The sequence below is a fragment of the Rhinatrema bivittatum genome, chromosome 2, assembly GCF_901001135.1.
Source record: "Rhinatrema bivittatum chromosome 2, aRhiBiv1.1, whole genome shotgun sequence".
NCBI classification, from domain to species: domain Eukaryota; kingdom Metazoa; phylum Chordata; class Amphibia; order Gymnophiona; family Rhinatrematidae; genus Rhinatrema; species Rhinatrema bivittatum.
In genome coordinates, this window is record NC_042616.1 from 370,433,470 (window position 1) to 370,460,368 (window position 26,899).

At 47.0% G+C, this 26,899-nt stretch overlaps 1 protein-coding gene across 1 annotated transcript in view; it reads left to right on the forward strand.

Annotated features, from left to right (window-relative positions):
• GALNT12 (polypeptide N-acetylgalactosaminyltransferase 12) overlaps positions 1 to 26,899 on the forward strand; it is a 396,917-nt gene that overhangs the window by 25,170 nt on the left and 344,848 nt on the right. The window contains 1 exon segment of the mRNA XM_029589963.1: positions 16,628 to 16,797. Coding sequence (XP_029445823.1) covers positions 16,628 to 16,797 — 170 coding nt within the window.

Here is a 26,899-nt window from a genome sequence, read left to right on the forward strand (position 1 = left end):
TGGGGAGGCTCTGATTGCTGCTACTGGCACTGAAGCCCATTCTGCTACCTCCTCTGTGCAAGCCCCGTGGGTTTCCACTTCCCCGTACATTGTGAGATCCGCATAGAGGAAGTGCTACTCGTGCACATTACTAAAGATTATATGTGCCAATCAGTAAAAAGTTTTTTTTTTTTTTGTTTTTTTTTACCTTTGCTGTCTGATCTTAGTTTTCTAATCGGTTGGTCACAAGCTTTTTTGTTCCACCTCCCCTTTCTTATTTTTTTGCCAATTCCTCACATATTGTCTTTTTTTTCTATTTCTTTTCTCTCCATCTATCATCTTCCCTCAAACACACAGTCAGGTTCTCATTCTCACATGTTTTCTCTCTCTCTCTCACACACACACAGGCTCTCACTCTCACATGCTCTCTCTCATACAATCATTCATACACACAGTCTCTCACTGGCAGATGCTATCTGACTCACACACACAGGCTCTGTCTCACTCCCACATGCTGTCTTGCTCAAGCACAGGCTCTCACTGTCACCTGCTCTCTCTCATTCAATCATTCATACACACAGGCTCTCACTGTCACATGCTCTCTCTCATACAATCATTCATACACGCAGCTCTCACATGCTGTCTCTGCAAACATTCAGGTCCTCACTCCTTCACACAGGCACACAATCTCTCAACTCAGCTCATACACGCACACAATCTCTCAATTCAGCTCATACACGCACTCTACGGGCCCTCAGCCTCTTACCTCTGGGCCTCCTCTTCACGGGTCGCCGCAGGATGGGCTCTGCAGCGGCCCTGATCTTCTTGGCCCAATCCACGGTGGGGACCCTGCTACCGGGCCGCCTCCTCTTCTCAGCCGGCTGCAACAACGCTGCTCCTCTTTTGCACGTGGCTGATGCTCCTCCTCCTTCCTGCCCACGTGGCTCCGGCAACATTTTTCTTCCGGGTCCGCGTGGGCAGGAAGGAGGAGGAGCACCTGCACATTTTGACGTGACCTTCTTCTTCGGGCCGTGGTGACGTGAGCTTCACCACGGCCCTGACTATCTTCCTGCTGTGCGTCTCCAGCACAGCGATACTTTACTACTCAGCCGCCAGTGGGATGAGGTCCACCGGCGACCGCATTGGCTCCCACTTGCTCTGCCCCGTCACGTGCACCGGGCTTGTGCGACACACCGGCACACTGCAGGCGACACACTAAAGTGTCGCGACACACACTTTGGAAAGCTCTGCCTTAACAGAACCTTACTGAAATTAGCAGATTAGTTTTGGATTGTTACTTTGCAATGAAATTGGCACTTTATCAGAAACCCATAGTCAATTAGAAAACACCCACAAAGAACTGATACATTGACTTGGAGTTCAGATTTATTCACTTGGCTTTCCAAATCCCAAGCTCATGGCCAATTTATAAATTCGTATACAGTTGATAGGTCCCGGTCTCAGAGGGCTTACATTCTTAAAAACCTAACTTTTCCTGGCGTGTAGCCAGATGGACTCAGAACAAATGGGATAGTATCCGCGTGCTAGCAGTTGGAGACGGATCTGACGTCAGCACGGGGGCGTATATATCCCCACAGGAAGCGTAGCTATTCAGTAATTTCCGTCTCCAAAGCAGTTTGGAGTGCCTGCACGCTAGTTGAGCGTGCTTTCCAAGACTACTTTAATTTTTCTCTTTTCTTATCATTCTAGATTCTACTTCGTTTTGCTGTCTATTCGACTTAGAGCCCCGCGCTCCTGCGGTAGATACCCAAGGGTTCCTCCCGCAGCGAGCTCCCGGGGTGATTGTCGTGCTCCCCCGGTGGGAAAGTCCTCGGTCCTGCCGAAGCGCGGCAGTGACACAGTCCCCGGACGCAGTCCGCGTGAGGTATATGAGGCCCTCGGTCCCGGCGTGGACGAGGTAGCGGGTGCATTCCCTCAATTGCGGTGGCGAGGTGCTCCCTTCCCCCGCAGCTGGAGACCGCCTGTGTTCCAGCCGGAGAGCGCCGAAGCTGGTAAGGAGTACGTCTCTTCCTACGGGTCTCCGAAGCGCAGAGGATCGGCGGCGTGGCACGCCGTGGAGGACGCCCTTGTGGGGCCGTGCTCAGGTACTCCGCGCCCGTAATAGGCGCGGCTTTCTTCCTCCTTGGCTTTGTTTCGGTTTCTTGCTGAAAGCCTATTGAATGCCTATTGAGAGCATATTGTTGGCCGCTTATTACTGAAAGCCTATTGAATGCCTATTGAGAGCATATTGCTGACCGCTTATTACTGAAAGCTTATTGACTGCCTATTGAGTGCATTTTGCTGGCTGCTTATTACTGATGGCCTATTGAATGCCTATTGAGAGCATATTGCTGACCGCTTGTTGCTGAAAGCTTAGTGAATGCCTATTGAGAGCATATTGCGGACCGCTTATTACTGAAAGCTTATTGAATGCCTATTGCGAGCATATTGCTGGTCGCTTATTACTGAAAGCTTATTGAATGCCTATTGCGAGCATATTGCTGGTCGCTTTTTGCTGAAAGCCTATTGAGGGCACATTAAGCGCTTATTGCTGCCGCATATTCCTGTTGAGCGCCTGTTGTATTACGCGCCTATTGCTGCCACTTATTATTATTGAGCGCCTATTGCTGCCGCATATTATTATTGAGCGCCTGTTGTATTAAGCGCCTATTGCTGCCGCCTCTTATTATTGAGCGCCTGTTGTATTAAGCGCCTATTGCTACCGCATATTATTCTTGAGCGCCTATTGTTCAATGGATCAGAAAGCTGCAGAGTCTTCAGCGACGGCGCCGCCTGCTTCAGGCATTGCAGCCCTTGGCCTCTGCTCAGCATGCCACCTTAGGGCCACGCGCAGGGATGAGCCAGATTCTCTGTGTGCCCAATGTGAGGGGGCCGTGCGACCCTCGGGCCAGGACCTGTCTCACCCACGATTTGTGGACAGCTCCCCAAAGGCTACCCCGGAGTTAGGGGGCAGTCTCGACCAATCAGGCATCCCGGGGGAGCTTGTACCCCGGCGATTAGAGGCTGCTTCCATTTCCTGGGTGGATCTCTTTAAGGGAATTCATGCTTTTGTACAGATGCAAACGGCTGCCCATCCAGGCCCTGCTGTTCCTGTAGTTCCTGCGGTGGCTGCGCCTGCGGCGGCTGCTGTGGTAGCAGCTCCTGTGGATCCGGTTCCTGGACCATCACAACCTTATCGCGAGCGGGACTTCCCACGGATGGATAGCCCAGATCAGTCAGACCAGGAGGTCTCACAGGACGAGTCCGAACTCCCGGACGAGGGGGACCTCCCTCCAGGGACTGAGCCATATCGAACCATGAGGCGGTTCTTCCCTAAGGAGGATCTCTCCGACCTGGTGTCTCAGTGTCTGGCAGAATTGGATATTACAGGTCCCAGTGCTTCGGTCCCTTCTGCGCAGAACCCCCTGCTGGAAGGTCTTCGTCCTACAGCCCGCCATTTTCCATTCTTACAGGCGGCGCAACAACTGATCGATTTAGAATGGGCGGCTCCAGCGGCTGCCTTCAAAGGGGGTCGGGCTCTGACGAGCATGTACCCATTGGCACCGGCTATCCAGGATCTGCTGGCGTGCCCTCAGGTGGACGCCTTGATTAGCGCTGTGGTCAAGCGCACTACCATTCCAGTTGAAGGGGGGACGGCCCTCAGGGAGCCGCATGATCGGCGACTGGACGCCATTCTGCGTCAGGCCTTTGAGGTGGCAGCTTTATCTTTACGGATCGCCACCTGCTGCACGGTGGTGACGCGTGCCTGTTTGTCACAGGTTAGAAACAACGCTCCAGCGGCAGACATGGAATCCGCTCTTTCGTTCCTTACAGATGCGGCATCTGACCTGGTCCGGACAACAGCTAAGGGGATTTCATCCTCCGTAGCCGCCAGGAGGCAGCTCTGGATCCGAAGATGGTCGGCTGATGCGCCTTCTAAAACCTGCCTCACCAGATTGCCCTTCAAGGGCTCTTTTCTATTTGGCAGCGACCTTGATAAACTGGCCAGTGCATGGGGCGCCTCTCCAGTGCCCAGATTGCCGGAAGATCGGTTCCGAAGGGGCCAGCGCGCCTTTCCAAGGCCCTCCAGGGGCAGGAGTTCCCAGCGTTTCGTTCCTTACAGGGGTCGTTACCAGGCACCACATCCTCCGGCCAGGAATCAGTCCTTTCGGACCAAACAGCGCAAGAGGGGAGCGGGCCCGGGCTCGGGTCCCGGCCGCGCCTCCCAATGAGAATCCGCCGATTCATCTGGGGGACGGAGCCATAGGGGGCAGGTTGACCCTCTTCTACCCCAGATGGGTCGAGATCACATCGGACCAGTGGGTTCTCGCCGTTATCCGGGAGGGATATTATCTGGACTTTCATCATCTCCCTCCGGACAAGTTTGTGGAATCTTCGTGTCCCATACACAAGGAGGCAGCATTGGCAGCTACCCTGGCAAGGCTCCTGTCCTTGAAAGCCATCATCCCAGTACCTGCCTGGGAAGTAAATTCTGGCCATTATTCCATCTATTTCATGGTACCCAAGAAAGGGGGTACCTTTCGGCCTGTCCTGGACCTCAAGTCTGTCAATCGATACTTACGGGTCCCGAGGTTTCGCATGGAAACTCTACGCTCCGTCAAGGCCGCAGTACAGCCAGGGGAATTCCTCACGGCATTAGACCTGTCAGAGGCATACCTGCATATCCCGATCCATCCGGATCATCAGCGCTACCTACACTTCAAGGTTCTAGGCCGCCACTTCCAGTTTCGGGCTTTGCCCTTTGGGTTGGCGACATCGCCACGGACATTCACCAAGGTAGTAGTAGTAGTAGCGGCGGCGCTCAGGCGGGAAGGAATTCTGGTCCATCCCTACCTAGACGACTGGCTGATCAGGGCAAAGTCTCGAGAGGAGAGCCTTCGGACCACCGACAGAGTGATAGCCCTTCTGGAAAGCCTGGGCTGGGTTATCAACCTCGGCAAGAGCTGCCTACAGCCTTCCCAGTCACAGGAATACCTGGGAGTACAGTTCGACACCCGGGCAGACACGGTCAGTCTCACCACCAAGAGGACGCTGAAACTTCAGCAGCGTATCCAGTATTTGATGGGAGCCCGTCGACCCACCGCCTGGGATTATCTGCAGGTTCTTGGTCTCATGGCATCCACCCTGGAAGTGGTGCCCTGGGCGCGGGCCCATATGAGACCTCTCCAACACGCCCTGCTCTCGCGCTGGAGCCCCCGTCTACGGACCTACTCCACGCACCTACCTCTACCAGCCCGAGTGCGGACCCAGTTACGGTGGTGGTTGCAGTCCAACCACATGAGCAGGGGATCGAAGATGTCCTCACCCACGTGGATTTTGCTCACCACAGATGCCAGCCTAAGCGGCTGCGGCGCACACTGCGAAGAACTCACCGCGCAAGGGCGGTGGAACAGAGAAGAGTCGGCGTGGAACATCAACCGTCTAGAGGCCTGGGCTGTCCGATTGGCATGCCTTCAATTTGCCCACAGACTGCAGAACAGAGCAGTCAGAGTGATGTCCGACAACGCCACCACGGTGGCATACATCAATCGTCAGGGCGGAACCAGAAGCCGACAGGTATCTCTGGAGATCGCCCCTCTGAAGACTTGGGCAGAGGTGAATCTTCAGGACATCTCTGCCGTCCACATCGCCGGGAAGGACAATACCACAGCAGACTTCCTCAGCAGGGAAAGCCTGAATCCGGGAGAGTGGCAGCTCTCACCCACGTCTTCCAGATGATTGTGGATCATTGGGGGTTTCCGGACATGGATTTACTGGCAGACAAGTCCAATGCTCAAGTACCCAGATACTTCAGCCGCAAGCGCGACCCGTGCTCACACGGAATCGATGCCCTGGTTCAGCCGTGGCCTCCAGGGACTCTACTGTACGCCTTTCCTCCGTGGCCTCTGCTAGGCGCTGTCATCCGCAAGATTCAGAGACACCGGGGCCTAGTCCTTCTAGTGGCGCCAGACTGGCCAAGACGACCCTGGTACGCGGACATGAGAAGACTACTGGCAGGGGAGCCCTTTCCCCTGCCTCCTCTCCGGGACCTTTTACATCAAGGTCCCATTCTTCACGAGGATCCGGCTCAATTCTCTCTTACAGTATGGCCCTTGAGAGGGCTAGATTGAAGAAGAGGGGTTACTCGGAGCCCATGATTGATACCCTCCTCCGAGCTCGCAAGTTTTCCACATCCCTCACATATATCCGGATCTGGAGAGTATTTGAAGCATGGTGCGACACTCACGGCACCAATCCTCATGCAACCACAATCCCTATTGTGTTGGATTTCCTGCAGGATGGCCTTCAGAAGGGTCTCTCCCTCAGCTCCATCAAGGTTCAGGTGGCTGCGCTGTCTTGCTATGGTCCCAGGAGGGATGGCAAGACCATCGCCAAGCACCAGGATGTTTCTCGCTTCCTGCAGGGAGTCAAGCATATTCGTCCGCCACTGAAGTGGCCTGTACCTTTGTGGAACCTCAACCTTGTTTTGGATTTCCTTGCGGGATCCACCTTCAGACCCCTTCGGGGCCTGTCTCTTCGTTCCCTCACTTTGAAGATGGTATTCTTGCTGGCTGTATGTTCCGCCCGCCGCATCTCAGAACTACAAGCATTGTCCTGCCGTGATCCCTTTCTCAGAATCACTCCAGAGGCTATCCATCTTCGTACGGTTCCCTCCTTTCTACCTAAGGTGGTTTCACAGTTTCATCTTAATCAAACCATATCCTTGCCTACCACGGCGGGTCTGAAGAAATCTGAAGAAGGGCGTTTGTTATGCCATCTCGACATTGGCAGATTGCTGCCTAGATATTTGGAACTTACACAAGACCTACGAAAGACGGACCATCTATTCGTCCTGTACAGCGGGAAGAAGCTAGGTGAAGCGGCCTCGCGGCCCACCATCGCCCGCTGGATTAAAGAAGTTGTCAGAGCAGCGTACGTAGAGGCCGGGAAGTCTCCGCCTCTACAGGTCAAGGCTCATTCTACCAGGGCACAAGCGACATCTTGGGCAGAATCCGGGATGCTATCGCCTGCGGAAATCTGTAAAGCGGCGACTTGGTCTTCCCTCCATACCTTCTCCAGGTTCTATCGTCTGGATGTTCAGGCCGGGGAGGACTCGGCATTTGCGAGGGCGGTACTACATGGGCCTCAGGCAGCCTCCCGCCCAGGCTGGGAGTAAAGCTTTTGTACATCCCATTTGTTCTGAGTCCATCTGGCTACACGCCAGGAAATGTTGGGATTACTACCTGATAATCCCCTTTTCCTTAGTGTAGACAGATGGACTCAGCATCCCGCCCAGCTGCCTGCGTACATGGGTCTCACCGATTCAAGGTACGCCATGTCCTCTGTTTCCATAAGAGCGTACACTCTACCAGGTGTCCACGCCTTCCGGTTGGGAATGCTGGCGGTCTCCAGCTACTGTCAATCGGTCAGGGGAATCCTGTTTCACTTTTTAACTGAGCGTCAGTACACACATCTATCACAGCTTTTGCAAGGAAGATTACTGAATAGCTACGCTTCCTGTGGGGATATATACGCCCCCGTGCTGACGTCAGATCCGTCTCCAACTGCTTGCACGCGGATACTATCCCATTTGTTCTGAGTCCATCTGTCTACACTAAGGAAAAGGGGATTATCAGGTAGTAATCCCAACATTCAAACCTATTTGCATTACTGCATTTGTGTGTGTAAGCAGACGTGTAGAGATTTATCCTTGTATTTTATAAACTGTCTAGTTCAGTGCGTATGAAGATTTCCAGTGTAATGAAAGTGTGTACTTTGTATATCTTTTTTTTATAAATATACACACATTTTAGGTATGAAAAAAATAACATATACATATAATCCCCAGTTTATATGCAGAGGCAGATATTTTATAAAATATGCACATATACTGTTTTGAAAATTCTTGCACATGTACTTGAAATTAGCAGTTCACTGGTACCCCTGCCAATTTACCCAATCTGTTACCAGTTCATCTAGAGCAGGGGTAGCCAACTTTGGTCCTCAGGAACCACAAACAGGTCAGGATTTTGAGGATATCAACAATGACATGCATATGAGAGATTTGTATACAATGGAGGCAGCACATGCAAATTTATCTCATGCTTTTTCATTGTGGATATCCTGAAAACTGGACTGGCTAGGCGTGTCAGAGGACTGAGTTGAGAACCTCTGCTCTAGCACATCATCCTGAACCCCTACCAATTCATCCAGGTCTGCCACCCCAAAACTATAGATAACAGACAAGTCCAATTTCACGTGGAATCAATTAGAAGGTGTAAAATTGTACAAATGTTTGCTAATTTAGACAATATTAACTTACACATGTACTTCTTGACCCCGCACTGAAACTTCACTAGACCACCCTTTTTTTTTTTTTTTTTTTTTTTTTTGCACTGGTAAAATGTGCATGTGAATTCAAAAATACACATGTATTTTCAATGTTTATAAAATAGCATATGTATGAATTCATGCCACTTAACATGCATATATGCTATTTTTCTTTGTAACTCCTTTAAAAATGTATTTGTACGTTTGAACCTGAGACAATGGATGGTGAAGTGACTTGTCTAAAGTCACAAAGAGCATCAATAGGAGAAGCAAGATTTGAATCCAAGCTTCCTTGGTTCTCAGCCTGCTGCTCATAAAAACATAAAGATTTGCCATACTGGGTCACACAAAAGGCTCATCAAGTCCAGCATCCTGTTTCTAACAGTAGCCAATCCAGGTCACAAGTACCTGGCAGGATCCCAAAGGGTAGCTAGAGATAAGCAATGGATTTCTACAACTCCACCTTAATGGTTTCAGGGCTTTTCCTCTAGGACAGAGCTTTCCAAAGTGTGTGTCGGGACACATTAGTGTGTCGCCTGTAGTGTGGAGGTGTGTCGCCCGGTCCACAGGGCCGGCAGAAGCAGGGAATTATAGCAGGAAGATCGGCGGGCAGTGGTGGAGCTTACATCACCACGGCCCGAAGAAGAGGGTCACGTTCACTCCTCCTCCTCCTTCCTGCCTGTGCAGCCCCGGAAGAAAAACGTTGCTGGAGCCGCGTGGGCAGGAAGGAGGAGGAGCATCTGCTGCGTACAGAAGAGCAGCATTAATGGGCCGTTGCGGATCCCACGTCGCGACGGCCCGAGAAGAGGAGGAAACCCGATAGCAGGGCTACTGCGGATCCCACGTCGCGGCAGCCCGAGAAGAGGAAACCCGATAGCAGGGCCGCTGCAAATCCCATGTCACGGCCAGGGAAGATCAGGGCCTCTGAAGAGCCCATCCTTCGGCAACCCGTGCAGAGGGACAGCATGTGCCAGTGAGAGCCTGTGCTTGAGCAAGAGAGCATGTAGGAGTGAGAGAGCCTGTGTGTGTGAGAGTGAGACAGCATGTGCACGAGAGAGACAATATGTATGTATGAGAGAGAGGCATGTGAGAGTGAGAGCTGTGGATGTGTGAGATTGCATGTGAGTGAGAGCCTGTGTGTGTGAGAATGTGTGAGATAGACAGCGTGTGAGAATGAGAACCTGATTGTGTGTTTGAGGGAAGAAGACAGATGGAGAGAAAAGAAATAGAAAAAACCCTGTAAAAGGAATTGGCAAAAAAAACAAGAAAGGAAAGGTGGAAAAAAAAGCCTGTGACCAACCGATTAGAAAACTAAGATCAGACAGCAAACGTAAAAAAAAAAAAATTACTTTTTATTGATTGGCACATGTAATCTTTGGGAATGTGCAAGAGTAGCACTCTCTATGCCGATCTCACAATGTACGAGATCAGCATGGAGGAAGTGGAAGCCTGCAAATATTTATTATGAGAGGTTGTGCTGTGAAACATTTTATGTATATATTTAAGGAAACATACATAAATTGTTGAAATACATTTTGTTCGTTTAACCTTTAACTTCTGGTTTGCTGGTAGACTGAATTACTGTGTCACGAAATTGTTTGTCTAAAAAGTGTGTCACTAACATGAAAAGTTTGGAAAGCTCTGCTCTAGGAACTTGTCCAAACCTTTTTTAAATGCAGTTACAGTAACAGCTTTCACCACATCATGTTGGCAATGAATTCTGTTCTTCTTGGCTTGTTGCATGTATTTACCATCCAGTAATAGTCTGCAAACATTGATGGGCTCCATTTGCCCTGAAACTGTTTTCGATTGCTGCAGTGTCCTGGTGAAATCACTTGCCAGGCTCATCGCTCACTGCTCCACAATTTAGTGAAAAAAAAAAAAATCTAGGTAAGAATTCAAAAAATATCTTTAGTGACATTGCCACTAAGGCTTTTTATATACCTTGAGCTGGTTTTCTACCAACTCCTTGTAGTTATTTGCCTTGTTTCCGAGAAAATTTGTTTCCACTAACTTGAATGCTTTCCATGCTATCTTTTCCTTGCCATACAAACCCAGTCATAGATTTATTCATAGATTCAGCCAAAGATGTAGATTAATCATTTAGGGGTAGATTTTTAAAAAATGCGCGTTCGCGTACTTTTGTTGGCGCACCAGTTGCAAACAAAAGTACGCTGGATTTTAGTAGATACGCGCGTAGCCGCTAAAATCCAGGATCGGCGCGCGCAAGGCTGCCGATTTTGGGTAGCCGAGCCGCGCCGAGCCGCGCAGCCTGCCTCCGTTCCCTCCGAGGCCGCTCCGAAATCGGAGCGGCCTCGGAGGGAACTCTCTTTCGCCCTCCCCTCACCTTCCCCTCCCTTCCTCTACCTAACCCACCCCCCCATCTTTGTCCGTGGATTTACGCCTCCCGGAGGGAGAAGTAAATCCGCGCGCAGACGCAATCCGGGGGCGGTCCCTGAGGGTGCGGCCACGCCCCCGGACCGCCCCGGGCCGAAACCACGCCCCGGGCCCGCCCCCAAAATGCCGCGTCGATCGGCCCCGCCCCCAACAAAAAACCCCGGGACTTACGCGAGTCCCGGGGCTCTGCGCGTGCCGGCAGGCCTATGGAAAATAGGCGCGCCGGCGCGCAAGGCCCTGCTCGCGTAAATCCGCCCGGATTTACTCGAGCAGGGCTTTTAAAATCTGCCCCTTAGAGTTTAATTTGAAGTCCTTCCCCTTCTTAACTCACTTAGGGATATTTTTTTAAAAGTAATGCTTTGTGCAGAAATGCCCATTTCTCACAGGACAAGCAGGATGGTAGTCCTCACATATGGATGACATCACAGGATGGAGCCCTGTACAGAAAACTTTTCTGTCAAAGTTTCTACAAAGCTTTGACTGACACTGGCACACTGAGTGCACTGAGCATGCTCAGCCTGCAATTATCCCTGTGAGCCACAGGTATCTCCCTCAGTCTTCTTTTTTCCCACTCTGCAGTAAGCATAGTGGTTAGGAGCTCTGTGAGAAATTCTAACACTTTTTTTCCCAACACGGAAATATTTAAACTTTTACTTCACAAACACTTTTCCCTGCACGGGTCTCCCTTCGCGAACGTTTATTTGATGCTCGGTGAGTACTATGCCCTATTTTTTTCGGTCTGTTCCTGTCATCTCTCTGGCCTGCCAACCGACTGCGGCCTTCCCTCTCTCCCTATGTTTTCAGTTAGCCACACATAGCCTGCGAGTGTCCCTCTGTGACACTCTTCCTAGTTATTAGCACTAGTGGGACAGGGACTTCCACAGTATCTGTTGTCGCCAGGGCCCCTGTCAATTCAGGTCCTTCGATTTCCTCGGTACCCTCGTGCAGTCGATGACCCATCACTACCGTCTGAACCCCTTCAGACCGTCCTGGATTCTTAGATGCCATCGGTATCCCTCTCCCCGCGGTACACTATTGGCACTGATTTTTCCTTGGGTTTCATCGGTGCCATCATTGCCTGGATGGATGCCATCGACATACACGTTGTCTTGTCGGTGCCATCCATGCCCGGGTCGATGCCACCGTCGCCCGGGGCATTTCCATCGATGCCAGGGTCATTTCCATCGATGATATCCTTTATTTTATTGATGCCATCGATGCCCAGGACATTTCCATCGACGGCCGGGTTGATTCCATCGATGGGCATTGACGGCCGGGGTCGATGCCGGTATCATTTTTTCCGATGCCAACGATGTTTTTTCGATTATTCGATGCCACATCGTTTCCATAGATACGCCGATGCCGTCAGTGCTTCCGTCACTGTCGTCATTGCTCTGGGCAAGTCATCGATGTTTTTTCATATCTATTTTTGACGATGCCCTCGAGGCCACTTCGGCCGCCATCGACACCGTCAATACCGACATAGCACCGCCACGTAAGGTCCTCGACTGAACACAGTGCTCCATGTTTTGGGTTCTTATTAAAGCCCCGTATTAGCCTACGACACTACATAGTGCCAGGAGCAGTGTAGGCATGCTGACAGTCCGTCATCAGTTGCCATCCAAGACAGCGAGGGCATCCATCTCGGGCGCTGGGGAAAGACCGGGCCGAGCACCGTGGCATGCATCATCACCGACACGGTGACCGTCCGCCACCGACGCCATCCAACACATTGGTGCTATCCTTCTTGATGCTGAACAGTGCTCAGGCCGAGCAACATCACCACTGCCATCGACACTGTTCCGCACAGTATTGGCAGTCCTTGGTGCTCCAGAAACACTGGAACAAGTTCCAAAGAATTCTGCACTGGCGTCACGAGAGATCGAGCTGCTGCGACGAGGGCCGGGTTCACGAGCTGTTAATCAGCTCCCCTGTTCCCGAGGCGTGCCCCACCGACATTGGTGGGGGATTGTGCTCCTCCACAAAATACTATCGTGGTAGCGCCAGTCACGCTCAGCCTGTCTCCTCTATACCTGCGCCACCATACCAGGCATCAGAGTTGAGATGGGCGTCTACTCCCTCTGACTCCTGAAATCCACGGAGCCAGCAATCTTCACCGGCTCGTCCTTCGGCGATCCACATCGGATGGTAAGTACCCGCTTCTGCGGCATTCCCATTGAGATGTGTTCTCTAATTCGAGCCACATGGTTCGAAAAGTTGTAGGTCATGTACCTTCCAAGAACCGTATTAGTGTCACATATCGCTATGCCAGCTATGTCGGCCACGATACCAAGAGAGCCTCTCTCTCATTTCTTTGGGATTGCATCAGGGCATCCTCCTTTCTTCAGCAATGAGGCTCTGTATTGATTAATGCTCTGGTTTCTGGTTCCTGCTTCAGTACCAAAGTTCCAGGTGCTTTCGCTGATCTGCTAAACCACAGATCCAGCAAATACTGCCTCAAGTGCAAATCCACCTCAAAGCCTGACGACAGGTCTCGATGTCTCCTTGTACAGCACACAGAAATGCGGGTAATACTTTACCGCTCATGCTCCCGTGGGAGGTTACATGATATCCAGATTACATCAGCCCATCCAGTTGGACACCTCCTGGTCTCCCAACTGGCCGGATATCAGAGTGGCCACCCCACCTTGTACCAAAGTTTCCGGTACACTCCCCCAGACGCTACAAAGCGCGGGGAGGGGGTAGGTTTGGGGAGTTTTAATTACACTATTCTTTCTTTCAACAGAAAGTAGTTACTCTCCTCCCATCCTGGACCTCAGAAATACCAACTTTCTTCAGAAGGCACAGGTAAAATGGTATCTCTCGTCACCATGCTTCCATATCGCAGTAAGTACATTACCTCTAATCTTTCTATGTGCTTCATGGTGAGTCAACAATATTACAATCCCAAGCTCTGCCGGTTGCCCCAGCTTCAGCAACTGGGGTATTCATTGAATCACTATTGGTGACTGCTGTTTCTCTGCGGAGTGCAACATCATTCACGCCTTTCCTTGCATAGACAGCTGCAAACCACAGTCAGTCCACGCAAGGAGCTCTACCTTCTTCATGACTCACTATACATTTACTAACTGGGATTACTGTCATTGCCATAAATCCCTTATACAACACTTCTGGACACCACAGTCATAATGACCTTCCTGTCCAGTATTCTAATCAATTCTTACATGTCCCTGCGTGCATTTTCCATAACCTCAGTCCCTCAATTCTTCTTTGTCGGGCCATGGGGTTTTTTCACTATGCACTTTCCTCATAGATCCAAAACTGCTATGGGTTAGATTCAGTGAAATTCCATTATCAGAGGGTCTAAGCTGTTCAACTGCTTTCGTCCCTCATCCATATTGCAGATCTAGAACCAAAATCTAGTCTGATTCTGCTCAAGCTCGCATTTACTCAGGGTTGTAAAGTTTGACCTAAAATCTTCTCGACCCAATATGCGTCTACTCCACTCCAGGCACAGTTTCACGTGAACTTCCCGGAGCTTGTAGCCATGCGTTATACCCTTATGCCTTCCAATACTGCCTCTGCAACAAATCTTTGTGCATACAGACAGCATAGGGACAATGTGCTTTCCAACACACAAGTACGCACAGCCTCTTAGCTGCTCTGCAAAGAAGCTGCGCAGCTCTACCCTTGGCCCTTGCTCACTCCATGTGTCCTCGGGCCACTTATCTAAGAGATTTACTGAATGCACTAGCCAGACCTTCTCCATGTAGGTTTCCATCCTCTCGAATGGTCTCGGACTACATGTGTAGCGGGAAAGATCTTCTAACGTTGAGGTCATCCGAGTTTGCCCTCTGCGTCCATATCGAAGCATTCGGTGCACAGATTCTACTCCCTACACATGTTTCTAATGCGTTCCCATAGTCGCCTTTTTTCCATCAAGGGCCTCTTAAGTGTGTCTCTTCTGCTGCCTCTCATAGCCAGCACTTTTCTAATGTTGAACCGGGACGGGGTTCACTGTTCCTCAGACCCACGTCCTGGCCGAGACCAGTATGCTTCCCATACTTCTCAATCTATCACACCCGTAACCAATTCGCCTTCTCACAAGTCAGTCTCAAATCATAGACTCACTGATGTTCTCAGGTACTGGTAGCATCACGAAACCTTCCACACGTAAATCCTACCATTCAAAATGGCATGATTTACCACATGACGCATACAAAAGAGTATTTCCCTTTTTCTTTTTCTACACCACTCTTTTCTCTTGCTCCCTCGGATTCTGCTCCCCAGACATCCTCCACATAGGTACACCTCTGTTCCAATTGGCCTATCGTTTGGGAGTGGGGATACCCGATTAACGGTAAACCCCTTCTGAGTCAGTTTACCATGGATTATCCACTGATCAAGTCGCCTCTTATTTTCACTAGACACGGAATGGAACCTATATTTCGTGCTTATAAGTCTCATACGTTCTCCGAGCCTTTCCATTCCTCTCATTTCAGTTTGACATGGGAAATTCTTTCCCTCATAAATGTCATTTCTGCCAACAGGGTCAGTGAGTTACACACCTTGTTACATACTTATCCGACCCTGCGTTCCTCTGTGACAGAGTGGTTTTACGTATTCAACTTCATATCTTTCTTAAGGTAGACGTTCCATCTCACCTTACTCAGAATATACTCTGCCCATTTTTCCCAACACCTCTCTCTCTCACCAAAGCGAGAGGGTTTTTTCCACTTCTTGGACAGTAATAGTGCACTTGCATTCTATCTAGATTGCACTACATTCCATAGGAATTCCACCTAACTCTTTCCTTCTGTGGCAAGAGTCAAGCTGTGAGTTCCAGTGGGCAAACAGACCTATTCCTCCTTATTGACTGTCTGTATCTCTTTTTCCTACCAGCAAGCAGCCATTTTACTACAACACTGTGTGTAACCACACTCTGTTGCGTCCGTCCCAGCCTCAATAGCTTCCCTTCGGCCGCTGCTGCTTGTACACATATTATCAGGCTGCAACCTGGAGTTCTCTCCATACCTTTGCAGCCCATTCTTGCTTAGATACGACTAGCCGGCATGCTCCATGTTTGGCCAGTCCGTCTACTCTTATTCTTTTCGGTTTAACTACCCAATATCCTTCCACCAACCAGTTAAGGGTTTCAGGATGCCCTCCGTTCCAAATTCCACCCCCGTCATTGCGCATCCTGCAGTGGCTTATTAACTGTGCAACTTTACTGCTGCTCCTGATTAGGAGCAAGTCTGCAGATCTTGCATTCTAGGGCTTATACAACTGGGTGAGGGTCTGGGTAACTGGGCACGTACAGGATAAAGAACCAGAGGGTCTGGATGTCCTCAAGATTGACTGGACAAACTGGTGGACTAATTGGAAAAACTAGGAATATTTCTCTTGCAAATATGTTTTGAAATCCACTTACATACTAGTGTTAAAATTGTCAGTCTTATGGAAGATATGCAAAGTAGGTTTGCTTGACTAGCCTCTTAAAATTAAGAGCACACTTAATCATGGTAGATGTATTTAAATCAAATGCATACATGATTTAAAACTCCAGCTGATATGGGCGCATGCACACTCATTTTAAAATTAGCCTGTTATCCTCTGCAATTCCCAAGTCAAAGATCATATATATTGACTCCTTTCTATACTGCTTAGACTTCATGATATGTGGTATAGAAATAATAAAGAAAAAAAAAAATATATATCTCTTGAAAACTAAAGCCAATCAATGTTAAGCCTCTCTTTTTTTCATTCTCAGTGACTCAGATTTAGTAAAGTTTGATTACATTCATTTCTGAAGCATTTTGGCTGTAGACCAGTGTTATCTGAACTTTGCATTATAGGTTGTGCATGTTTGTTTTTTAACAAGCAGCATAGTCCAAAAATTGTTCATATTTTAAAATAAGCAGTTTGAATATGAATCTTTTACATTCTATTTTATTTACAGGTGTAGAGAGAAGAAATATGATTATTATAATTTGCCCACAACATCCGTTGTAATAGCATTTTATAATGAGGCCTGGTCTACGCTTTTGCGGACAGTACATAGTGTCCTTGAGACATCACCAGATATTCTCCTGGAAGAAATCATTCTTGTGGATGACCTTAGTGACAAAGGTAGGCAAAGCTATTCTTTTTTAATTTCAGTAAGTGATATATTCATGTACTAATTCAAAAGTTTTTTTTGAAATAGAAAACAAACTGCTATTTTTGTTTGAATCTTGCTGTATAATACAATTTTGAAGTTGTTAGATTTATAAGAATCATGTGGATGTCCTTCCTATAAAAATTCCTAATTATAAAAAAAAAAATAGTTTCTCTTTGAAGGAATATTACCAGATGGGTTCAACGATGTGAGCTAAACTACACTATTTAAAATTGTCTACTCACAAAACAACCATAAATATCAGCTCCAAAACCTGAATGCTCAAGAAGTTGTCCTTTTATATCTCAGGAATCAAGAATGCTATTTAAAATGCAATAGAAAAAGTATCCTCTGTTACAATGTGCAACTGTAGACTGCAGAAGAAAACTGGAATTATACAAGGATTAAGTGTAAACAAGTCATTATTTCCCAGGGACACTCTCTCATGAATGTTTGTCTATAGAGCAAGGCAAACTGTGCATACCAGTAAAACATTATCATGGTAGAGCAAGAAGGCAAAATCTCACCCTTCCAATCTGCCCCTACCAATCCCCCTCAAAACCATTTTAAAAAGTATTCATATAAAGAAAAGCTTGGTTTACTTTCAACTCTTCTTCTCATTATTTTTTTTGAGTACTACATTTGTTTTGACTGCCATGTATAGATATTTTGAGCTTTGTGGCTATCCAGATAACTTGGGGAACGTGTATAACTTCTGTTCTTGGATGGATGTTCTGCATTTTTATCTAAACTCCAGTTATACCTTTTAAGTGTCCTGATGTGGGGGCTGGGCAGGAGGAGAATTCTCATTTTTAGCAATCTTATCCAATTGTCAGAAACTTGCAATCATTCTAAATTCTCACTTCTCTGAAGACAAGCAGGGTGAAAGTGCTCACACATGGGTGATATCATTCGATGGAACCCGGCATGGAAAACTAAAGTCAAAATATCTAGAACTTTGCCTGAACCTCTCTGAGCATACTTAGCATGCCATTATACTCTTCATCCACACGGGTTCCCATCAGTCTCTTTTCTGCGGAGCCTCGTGTCTCACATACTAGCTTTTTCAGAATGAGACATGACTTAAGAAAGCTTGAACAGCGGTCGAAGATATGGCAGCTGGGATTAAATGCCAAGAAGTGCTGAGTCATTCATCTGGGGTGCGATACTCCAAAAGAAATGTATATGATGGGGTGTGATGGGCTGTTGTGCACGGAGCAAGAAAGGGACCTTGGGGTGATAGTGTCTAATGATCTGAAGTCAGTGAAGCAATGTGACAAGGCGATAGCTAAAGCCAGGAGAATGCTGGGCTGCATAGAGAGGAATAACTAGTAAGAAAAAGAAGTGATAATCCCCTTGAACAGGTCCTTGGTGAGACCTCACCTGGAGTACTGTGTTCAATGCTGGAGATCGTATCTCAAAAGGGACAGAGATGGGATGGAGGTGGTTCAGAGAAGGGTTACCAAATTGGTGATGGGTCTCCAACAAATGACTTATGAGGAGAGATTGAAGGACCTAAATATATATAGTCAACGCACAATTAAACTCTGGAATTTGTTGCCAGAGGATGTGGTTAGTGCAGTTAGTCTAGCTGTGTTTAAAAAAGGATTGGATAAGTTCTTGGAGGAGAAGTCCATTACGTGCTATTAATTAAGTTGACTTAGAAAATAGCCACTGCTATTACTAGCAATGGTAACATGGAATAGACTTAGTTTTTGGGCACTTGCCAGGTTCTTATGGCCTGGATTGGCCACTGTTGGAAACAGGATGCTGGGCTTGATGGACCCTTGGTCTGACCCAGTATGGCATGTTATGTTCTTAAAAGGAGGTGCAGGGGAAGATATGATACAGACCTTCAGATACCTGAAAAGTTTTAATGATGCACAATCAACAACATCTTTTCCGTTGGAAAGTAATCAGTAGAACTAGGGGTCACGAAATGAAACTCCAGGGAGGATGACTCTGAACCGTCAGGAAATATTTCTTCACAGAGAGTGTGGTGGATGCTTGGAATGCCCATCCGGAAGAGGTGGCGATGACAAAAATAGTGAAAGAATGCAAAGGGGCATGGGATAAACACTGTGGATCCCTAAAGGCTAGAGGATGGAAATGAATAAATGAGTGCATGGGGGTAACTTGGTGGTGTGGTGGTTACTACCCTTAACAAATAAGCCTTCATACTGTTAATGCTACTCCATCAGTGCGCTCTGCTTCAATTGCAGGGGGAAAAGAGGAAATTAGATTGACAGCAAATTACAAGGTCATGAATTTTGCGGTCAGGGAAAACAAGTATAGGGGTAACTTGATGCTGTGGTTACTACCCTTGACCATTAAGCCGGAAACTCTTGATGAAACTCCAACATTGCTTTCTGCTCCAATGGCAAGAGATAACAAGGAATTGGATTCAAACAGCAACCAACAAGGGCCCTGACTTTGACAGTCTGGGAAACCAAGTATGATGGTGACTTGTACGGTGCTGCAGAAACTACCATAAGCATGCTGGGCAGGCTGGGTGGACCATTGGTCCTTTTCTGCTGTTGTTTCTATGAAGGAAGTCTCGATTGGAAGACCTCTCTTGTGCAGGATTTGTTCAGCTGATGGCAGAAGCTATCCCCTCTCAGAGATGGAGGAGGATACCCAGCGCAAGATGCTGGATATCCTCCAGTATGTGTAGCTTCCCAGGAGATCGTACCAGTCCCAAAACATGAGATCCTTGTGGAGCTGCCGTCTCCTGTTAACTGGAAGGTGGATGCGGTTTATCTCTTCCAAAAGGCTTTTGGATTTGATAGGTGTCACCTTCCATACCAGCCTGTGGTCATCCAATCCTCTCTCAAGAAGGCCAAGTGTCTCTGGACTGTTTTGATTTTGTCTGCTGTGCAGGCTCATTGTACTCTGAATTGTACCTCTATGGCTCCTCCCCACTTGTAGAGGCGTCCAGTGAACTCTATTCAGAGCTATCTGAACCATCTCCTCAGTGGTCTCCTGACTGAGCTTGTCTTGCAGCCTCCGATCCACCAGGAGTCCTCAGCAAGCTCATCCTCCAACCTTCCCAGCTCCTCCGCACTGTTTGCACCAACCCAGACTCCCAGGCTTATGTAACTTTGCTCTGTCCTTGCCTTCTCATGGAGAGACCTGGCCTCCTTTACTCTTGCCTTGTGGCCTCCTGGCCACCTTATTTGCTTTGTTACTTATCTAGGCTGGCTTCTTGCCTTGTGGCCTGTCTAGGTCTGTCTTTTGTTACTAGAGGCCTGTGGGCCCCTGCCTTGCTACCTTTGGGCTTCTGTGTTTCTTGTTCTATTTTGTCTTGCTTTGTCCTTGTCTGGTCCTGTCCTGGTCTGCCCTGACCAGGGCTGTCTGTTAGGTCTTGTTCCTGCACTCCCTATCTTTTCAGTATCTTGATCTCAGCCTCGCTAGGTCCAGCCTGGCCCAGCCTTTCCACAGCCTCGACTATACCAGACTCACAATGATGTACTGCAGCCAAGGGCTTAACCTGCGGGGGAGGAGACTGGCTAGGCAGAAGATTGGCCCATGTTCTGCCCTTCATCCTGTAGCGCTCCTCAGGTAGTTTACCCAGAGTCCAGCCTTGCACCTCGTAACATGGACCTATTCCTCAGTGCCACCAGGGGAAGGATTAGAGGGCCATGCATGCTCTTGAGAGAAAGGTCTTCAAAGAGCTTTGCTTATTGCTTGCATTGCGGCCTACCATCTCTGCAGGTGCAGGAGGGAGCCAAGCAGCTGCCTCAACAGCAGCAGCAGCATATACTCCAGTCGCTGGTGCACAAGGGCTTGGATTGCAGGAAACACGGGGTCCAATCGGTCTATGATGTTTTCGAAACGGCATCATGGTCTCTATAGCTGGGATTGGCGCTTGTAGACTCACCTGGCTGCAGGCCTCTGATCTCCACCCAGAGGTGCAGGAATGAATTGCAGACCTGCCGAGCACTGGAGAGAATCTCTTCGGAGATAAGATCAAGGACGTAGTGGCCCAAATTCGGGACCATCATGCAACACTCCAGCAACTCTCCCCTGGTACACAGGACCTGCCCTTCTCCTCCATGAGACCTTCGAGGAGGGTAGTATTTCCACCTGAGGAAATACTGCCCTCTTCCACCTTGACCCTTTCAGCAATCACAGGCCCCTCACAGCCACAGCAGGCAGCTGAGAGCCCCAAAAGCCCCCTCAAGAGCCTAGCCTCCCTGGGATGGGGTTCTGACTGGATCAGGGAGAGCATAGCCAAGTCGGCCATATCCATGGCAAAAGATCTTCTGTTGGGGGCAGGCTGCGGCTCTACATGAACTGGTGGCCCAGTGTAACCTTGAAACAGTTGGTGCTTGCTATCGTGTGCAATGGGTACAAATCTATTGAGTGCCCCACCAAATTGCCCCCCCTTAGAGTCTATTTTGGGGACTGGTAGCTCATCAGGAGATACTTGTCGGAGCTCTCCATCTTTCTTTTTTTTAATTTAAATTTTTATTCTCAATCTACATTCAACAAGCAACATGCCAACCAGAGATATTTTTACATCCACCCACCCTCCCTCACCTCGTCTTTTTCTAGTCACAGTATGGCTGTATATACAGTCCTGTATATCCTTCAGTCGACTGATTCATCATAACCTTAATTATGGTATCCTAAGGGCTAAAGGTTCTATAGAGCTTACATAGTATAACCCTAAGTGTACATCTTTCCAGTGCTTAGGATCCTCATCATTTTTTATACCAACGTAAAAAAGGTTCCCAAATTTGAGTGTGGGAAATGTCTTTCTGTATGGCTGTTATATAGGACCAGTAATGCACTAACCAGATCCTTTTCAGGAATGCAGTTTCGGCAGGTGGTGTCTTTCTGCCAGTGAGCAGCAACCTCCTGTCTGGCCGCACATAGTATATGGTTGATTAACACCCTCACAGTTAGTGGCCACTGTTGCAGATAAGCAGAAAGAAGATACATTTCAGGAATAAAGGGGATTTTCATATTTGTCACCTGTGAGAGCACTCCTTCAATCCACCTCCAAAAGAGTACAATCTTAGGGTATGACCACCACACATGGAAACACATGCCCTCCAGATTACATTGTCTTCAGCATTTACTGTCACGAGACGGGTAAATCCTACTTAATTTATCTGGCGAAAGGTACCAGCGATACACCGGCTTATAATTGGTTTCGACAATGTTAGCTGAATATGTGCCTATAAGAGCAATCCCATTGTTGTTCAGACCAAGTATGCCCCCAGTCTCTCTCCCATTTCCTCTGGTGTGGACTAGGAGATCTGCAGTTTGACCCCAGCCAATTATAAATCTTAGAGATAAGACCTTTTAGTTGTATTGTTATTTAAAACACATTTCTTCAGTCAGTCATTTCTCTAACCCCCTGATGACTTAATGAACCATCAGTAAGACAGTGTTGTACCTGGAAATAATGAAAATATTCAGTATCAGGGAGATTATATTGCTATTGTATATCAGAGAAAGAAAGCATCTTTAAATTATGTAACAATTGCCCACAACACCAAATTCCTCTTTGAACCCATCTTTGAAATATATTTCCCAAGTTGGTCACCAGGTTACCCCCCTTTATATAGACCCAGTGGTAACAATGGAGATAAAATTCATGTCCTGTCAGAGTTGGTCTCCATCTTTTCCAAAGTTTTAAGGTCAAACTAGTGAAGGGGTTGAACACCGAGCTAAAGCCCCTTTTCAAAGGGAGGCCCCAAAGTCTAGTGTATAAGGACTCTTCCTGAGCTTCCACTTGCTCAGTGTTTATCCATTGTTTCTGGTAAGATCATGAAGACCAATCATATACTGCTGTCATTTGAGCCGCATTATAATATTGTGAAAAATCTGGTACTGCCAAACCCCCCAATCGCTTAGGTCGAAATAAAACCACCCTTGCCACCCTTGGAAGGCGCTTCTGCCAGATAAAATGAAAGACCTTTGTATGCAGAGGCTTCAAAATTTAGCTGGGACCTCTATTAGGAGTGTCTGGAAAAGGTAAAGCCACATGGGGAGTACATTTATCTTAATATCTGCCACCATTCCTAGTCAGGAAAAGGTATAGGGGGCCCAGATATCAAAGTCTTTGGAAGTCTGTGCAAACAACAGAAGATAATTTAATTTGAATAACTTTGTCCAATCTGCTTCCAACTGGATTCTTAAATATCTAATACTATGAGATGCCCATTTGAAGGGGAAATGAGCCTGTAGTCTAAGAGCCTGTTCCTTAGATTGAGAAACATTTACAATTTCTGATTTGGACATATTTACTTTAAAGCCAGATATAGCACTAAATCTTCGAGCTTCTGCATTAATATGGGTAGAGGCAACTGGGTGGGCTACCAAGAACAGGATATCATCCGCAAGTAAGGATATTTTAAATTGGGAATCGCCTATTCTAATCCCCTTGATGTCGTCGTCATTTCTTATCATGGTTGTCAGTGGTTCCATAAATAGGGCAAAGAGTAGAGGCGAAAGTGGGCATCCCTGTCGAGTGCTTCTAGCCAGCTCAAAAGTAGTGGAGTACGAGCCATTGACCTTAATGCAGGCTCTAGGGGAAGCATACATCGCCTTCAGCCAAGTTCGAAAACTTTTCCCTAGGTCTACTTTTTGTAATACTTTAAAGAAAAAACCCCAGTGAACCTGGTCTAAGGCTTTTTCCGCATCTACTGCCATTAAAACCGAGGGGATCTTGCGGACTTTGCACATTAGATTAACAATTTTGCGGATGTTATCCCCCGCTTGTCTACCTGGCATAAATCCAGATTGATCACTGTGTACCAGTGAGGGTAATACTCTATTCAATATAGGAGCCAATATTTTTCTAATATTTTTAAATCCAGGTTCAATAAAGATATAGACCTATAGGAGCCACAGAGAGATTTATCCTTGCCGGGTTTAGGTAACACCGTAATTCGTGCCAGGTCCATTGAGGGTGGTAGGACAGGGTTTTTTAATAGCTCATTATATACCCTTTGCAGATATGGTATAAGCAGATCATTATATTTCTTATAAATGAGTCCAGAGAATCCATCCAACCCAGGGGCTTTATTAGGTTTAAGAGAGGATATGGCATTAAATATCTCCCCCTGAGACACCAACCAATCTAATGCCAGCGATTGTTCTTCAGTTAGAGCTGACAATGATAATTATTTGACAGGGATTTCAATGTTAGTATCTGGTATAGGATGGTCGTTGGTGTAAAGGTCCTTATAGAACTGGACAAATCTGTCCTTTATACTAGCATTATCCATCACATATGTCCATTTAACAACTTTAATCTTTAAAACATGGCTCTGGGAAATCTGTCACCTTCAATTGGTGTGCTAGCAATTTACCTGGTCTATTCCCCTCAGCAAAATAAATAAATTTGCTTTGATTTATCCAGTTGACAGTGAATATCTCTCCATAAAGGAGAGCTTGGAGCTGATTTCTTTTTCTATCTAACTCCCGGAGAGTTTTACATCTCCAGTATGCTTTGTTTCTGCTCCAATTGGTGGATATTGCGATCAACTCCAGACGTACCTGCTGTGATTGTTTTTTATGTGCTACCTTAAAGTAATGAAGAAACAGCAAGGAAGGCTGTCTAACAAAGCCGCGAGGGCAGCAAAACAGGATTAGCAGCCAGATGTCCAAACTGGATTTCTTTATTGAGCAGTAACACGAATATGTGAACAAGCCCGACTCTGGCCGAGTTTCGCCCTCTTTCAATGGGGCTACATCAGGGGCTAAAACATACAATAAATAACACATACTCTTAAATAATAAAAATCATAAAAAATGACTAAAACATACAAATAAAATGGTAACATAAATATATGTGGTGTAACATAAAACATACAGAATGTGATGAACTTACATTAAAAAGCATATACATAGGGCACATCATTAAAACAAATCAACAGATATATTGCCTATTACCTCAACTTGTGTCGTGTTTTATAAATATCCAGGTCTTAAATAAGACTCTATAACAGCTGATCTGTAATATTAAAAAATAAATAAATAATTCATTTATTAAAATTTTATAATAAGATTCAGGTTACAAAAAAATATAGTGGCTGGCTAGTACATCAAAAAGATAATTATTACAATAAAAGGAGCACTATAGAAGAATATATAACTAAAATGTTCCAATCTCAAAAGTTCCAATCTCAAAAGAAAAAGAAAGACACAATATGAGTGGTAATAATAAAATTGTCACTCACAACTGAATGAATGTAAAAAATAATGCCATCGATTAGACATATGAATTAAGGCAACACTATTTGTCATAATTTATTACAAAGTCTATACTACTGTGACTAATGTGAGGGCGCAGCGGCAGGAGTTCAGCACATACGGGCATTTTAGTCACCATGCCCCTTTTCTTTGAGTGATGGCAGTTTTTGGCGCGTTTTTTCGCTTTAAAAGAGATGTTTGTATTCAGCGGCTTTGTTTTTACGAGAGAATACGAGACAGAGATGCTGCCACTTACGCTGGATATCGTAAGCACATCTTATAGTGAGTATACATTTTCAGTGATATGACCACGAGTCTTTTGGATTTATTTCTATGCGATTTTTCTGTTTCATTTTTTACAGCGGTACAAGCAGCGGGTTTAATTGCTACTTTTTAGAAGTAAATACAACGGGGCTGTAATATGTTTTGGTTTCAAATTAAAACCACATTTGTTATAGTTTGTCATCTGTTTTTATTATGTTTTTTGCTCGGATCTGCAATTTTTTTTAAAAATAGAAATACGCTATTATACACACTTGCATTTACATACTCTGATATCGTTAGTACACACAATATTGTCTTTTCATTGTTATTACCACGAGTAGTTTTTTGTTTTTTGATTGTACTTCTATGTGAATTTTCCGGTGCATTTTTTTACAGCGGCACAAGCAGTGGGTTAAATTGTCACTTTTTAGAAGTAAACACACGGGGCTGTGATATGTGTGATATTTAAATTGCAACCACATTTGTTATAGTTTTAGTCATATGCTTTCACTTGCAGCCCGTGGGATTATGCTTTTTTCTTGGATCTTTACATTCTTTCATAATACAGATTTGCTTCTGTGCACAGCTGCACTTATAGACCTCGTTTTTTCTTCTTTTATTTTCTTGATTATTTGCAATAGGCAATCTGCAACAGTAGCAGTTTAAATTATAAGGACTTTGTTCCTAATTCTTTCTTTCTCTTTCAAATGATACAATTTTGACACAAGATATCGGCACATTGACTATCTGTGAGTGAATGAGACACAAGGGCACCATTGCCCTCACATAATTTTCAAAGTCTGTTTAATGGTAAGGCAGAAAAACTAAAGAGGAAGCAGCCATTCCAGCGTGGTGAGTCACCACACCCTCCGAGAGCCCTCGAGCCTATTGCGGGGCTCCCTCAATACTTTAAAATAGCTGCGCCACCCTCCGGCGTCCCTTTTCGCGCCGACTAACCCCACAGCAGCTACTCTCCCTACCTCCCTCTGCCGGGGCTCCCGCCGCCTGTGTGCTCGAGCCCGCTTGCTGTTCAGCGAGCCATGCAGGGGAGGCAACCACACCGCTCCAGAATAAAGGGAAGAGAAGGGGGAAAGCGAAGAAGAAAAAAGAACAAGAGGGAAGGCAGAAAAACTAAAGAGGAAGCAGCCATTCCAGCGTGGTGAGTAACCACACCCTCCGAGAGCCCTCGAGCCTATTGCGGGGCTCCCTCAATACTTTTAAATTACCGCACTCCCCCCTCCGGCGTCTTGCGCCGGGCGTCGCGCGTCCGAAGGAGCGCGAACTAAGGGGCTTGCCCCTTAGCGCGCCCCTTGGCGCGTCCCAGGGCCAGGACCTATTCCCCTCGCAGTCAGCCAATGACAATTTTTAGGTACTCGCCTTAGTACAGCAGAGCCTTGGCAGACCCTAAAACGACTTTTTCCCTCAGAACATTAGTAACTCTAGTGCTTACCCTGAACCCTCTTGGTGATTCCTCGGTCGGGACATTTCCCCCTGAGACAACCTGAAACACTCCAGCCTTGCCCTTAAAATGCCGGATACCTTTTACCCCAATTAACATTTCTCTCCAAGCTCCAGCATTCACCTTATCCTTCTTCATCA